Source organism: Corvus brachyrhynchos, unplaced genomic scaffold (assembly GCF_000691975.1).
Source record: "Corvus brachyrhynchos isolate BGI_N302 unplaced genomic scaffold, ASM69197v1 scaffold490, whole genome shotgun sequence".
NCBI lineage: Eukaryota > Metazoa > Chordata > Aves > Passeriformes > Corvidae > Corvus > Corvus brachyrhynchos.
Window position 1 is genome coordinate 1637284 of NW_008235774.1, and position 3087 is coordinate 1640370.

Consider the following 3087-nt stretch of genomic DNA (forward strand, 5'->3'; position numbering starts at 1 on the left):
GTGAGGGTACCATAGTGGGACAGTGATAGTGTTCATTATTTCTGGGAACAACCCATTGCAGGACACTCCCGAGAGTGGCTCCTGCTACATTTCCCCAGATCCAGTTAGAAAATCTATTATGCCACTCTCTCCTAGATGAGATTCGGGGAGGTGTCTACCGCCAGCTCTTCCACCCTGAGCAGATGATCACTGGCAAGGAAGATGCTGCCAACAACTATGCCCGTGGGCACTACACCATCGGCAAAGAGATCATTGATCAAGTGCTGGACAGGATCCGTAAGCTGGTAAGTGACTGTAGGGAGGGGATGTGTCCCCCTGGACTGGGGTCTATCATCATTCAAGGGGCGGGAGCATGGTGTGAGCTCTGCTGCGCCTTGGGAGGAATCTGCAGCTACCCAAACAAAAGTTTGAAACTTCCCTCCAGCCAAGTCAGTTCTTGAGGGAACCTTACTTGTCTCTCTCCACAGGCTGACCAGTGCACAGGCCTCCAGGGATTCCTCGTGTTTCGTAGTTTTGGAGGGGGCACTGGCTCTGGATTCACCTCCCTGTTGATGGAGCGACTCTCCGTTGATTATGGCAAGAAGTCCAAGCTGGAATTCTCCATCTACCCGGCACCACAAGTCTCCACTGCTGTGGTAGAACCCTACAACTCCATTCTCACCACCCACACTACACTGGAGCACTCAGACTGTGCTTTCATGGTGGACAACGAGGCCATCTATGACATCTGCCGTCGGAACCTGGACATCGAACGCCCAACCTACACCAACTTGAACAGACTCATCAGCCAGGTTGTTTCATCCATCACAGCATCCCTGCGGTTTGACGGAGCCCTGAATGTGGATCTGACTGAGTTCCAGACCAACCTGGTGCCCTACCCTCGCATTCACTTCCCCCTGGCCACCTATGCTCCTGTGGTTTCTGCTGAGAGAGCTTATCATGAGCAACTATCAGTATCCGAAATCACCAACTCCTGCTTCGAGCCAGCCAACCAGATGGTGAAGTGTGACCCTCGCCATGGCAAGTACATGGCCTGCTGCCTGCTGTACCGCGGGGACGTGGTGCCCAAGGACGTCAACGCCGCCATCGCCCCCATCCAGACCAAGCGCAGCATCCAGTTTGTGGACTGGTGCCCCACGGGCTTCAAGGTGGGCATCAACTACCAGCCGCCCACAGTGGTGCCGGGGGGGGACCTGGCCAAGGTGCAGCGTGCTGTCTGCATGCTGAGCAACACCACGGCCATCGCTGAGGCCTGGGCTCGCCTGGACCACAAGTTTGACCTGATGTACGCCAAGCGCGCCTTCGTGCACTGGTACGTGGGCGAGGGCATGGAGGAAGGGGAGTTCTCTGAGGCGCGGGAAGACATGGCCGCTCTCGAGAAGGATTACGAGGAAGTGGGCCTGGACTCCTATGAGGATGAAGAAGAGGGTGAGGAGTAGAGAAGCCTCAGCCAAAAAAGGACCGTGCTCCTTACCCATGTTACCTGCAAACCCTTTGCAATAAACCGTTTCCGAGCCTCCGTGTCTCGCAGTATCCCCCCAGCTGTATCGGTTTCTTGCCAGGTCAGGTGTGTGGTGAGTGCTTCAGCCCTGCTACTGGTGCTGCTATGCTTCCTCCCAGTGCTCTGCTCCAGCTCCCCACTTAGGTAAGAGCTCCATACCTGAGGGATATGTCCAGGACACGTGGCAGGCTCTGGGAAGGTGCCAGAGCATGTCCACCAAAGGGATCCAGAGGAGTGCTGCTGATGTGTTGGAAGTACCAAGCTTAGGCATGGGGTCTTCTGTCTGGAAGTACCTCTGCCCTCAGCCTGCCCTGCTCTGCCAATGCTCTGTCTTCCCCCTGGCGTATGTGGCCCCACTCTACCTGGCCCAGATCATCTTCTGCATTGTCCCCATTCTGAGTCCACTCACTGCCCTGCCTGGTGGTAAGTAGTCCCAGTATCAGCTCCTGGCTCCAGCTGCAAACTGGAGATTTCTGCTACCCATTATCCAGTGTGCTGGTTGCAGAGATTAATTTTCCCTGCTTACCACTAATGCTCCAGCTATATTGACCCACAGGGGCTGTCCTCCCCTGCCCTCCTCCTCCCAACATGCACCCGTGTCAGCTGGAGGGGAGAGTGGGGGCCAGCCCTGGCTGCTGGAGCACAGCCAGATGCTCATCCCACTGCGCAGGGCTGCTGGCACTGCTCTGCTTGCCTGTTACTGGAGTGCCATGTTCAGACTGAGTGGTGCCTGCTGCTGCTGCTATGCCAGGGCCGGAGTCACTGCCCCTCACACCAGATGCTGGTCTGATCCACTCATGTCTTTTCTGATTGTGGGGAAAGGAAGGAATCTGCTTCTTCAGGAGTAATTCCATTGCTGATATCTCCCTGTGTCTTCACAGACATTACTGTCTGTGGACAGAGGGATGTAGGACTTGGAATTGTGTCCTATAGCTTTTTCTAAAAGTTATCCTGCACCTCTGTCCTGGACAAGGGACACAGTAGTGTCTTCTGGCATGCTGCTGAGCAGCAGAGGCCCATCCATCCCCATGGCCAGGGAGGGGTTGCTGTGTGAGTCAAGGCCCTGGCAGCAAAGGCAGAGCCCTCTCATTGCTCAGGCAGCGTTCAAGGCTGATGGTCCAGGCATCCTCTGTACCAGGATCAGCCCTGGCCTTGGCAGGGGTGGCTGTGCTGGCCAGGGCTCAAAGAGAGCTGCTGCTCTGAATGTAGTCACAAGTTATTAACAGCAAGCAGGCTGCAATGACCCTTTTTTGGCAGCCCAGATTTGTCATGCAGATCTGCAGCCTCACAGGATTGTGCAGCACTGCCTGTCTGTCCCCACCAGGAGAGAAAGGCAAACCTTGCCTGGAGCCTCCCAAAGCATCAATGGCAAAGGGAGGTTTGGGGGGCAAAAGTGGGCTCCTGAGTCTGATACGTGTCTCTACCGTGTTTCTCCTCCTTTCTCCTGTCCTAGAGGCCCAGGTGGACTCGGGGTGTCCCCAGATCCCTGGGGGGAGCTGGTAGCAAAGCAGGTTAGGGGCTGTTCTACCTGCTTTGCCTCCGGTGCTGGTGGCTCAGCACTGCCTGTCACCCCTGAGGGCTGGTCC

General features: G+C 56.1%; 1 protein-coding gene across 1 annotated transcript in view; it reads left to right on the forward strand.

Moving 5' to 3' along the window:
* The window catches only part of LOC103625427 (tubulin alpha-4A chain), a 3943-nt gene extending 2410 nt beyond the window's left edge, over positions 1–1533 (forward strand). The window contains exons 3-4 of the mRNA XM_008644849.2: positions 74–284; positions 468–1533. Of these exons, the coding sequence (XP_008643071.1) occupies positions 74–284; positions 468–1439 (1183 nt within the window). The 3' untranslated portion in view covers positions 1440–1533. The remainder of the gene's footprint in view (positions 1–73; positions 285–467) is intronic.
* The last annotated feature ends 1554 nt before the right edge of the window (positions 1534–3087 follow it).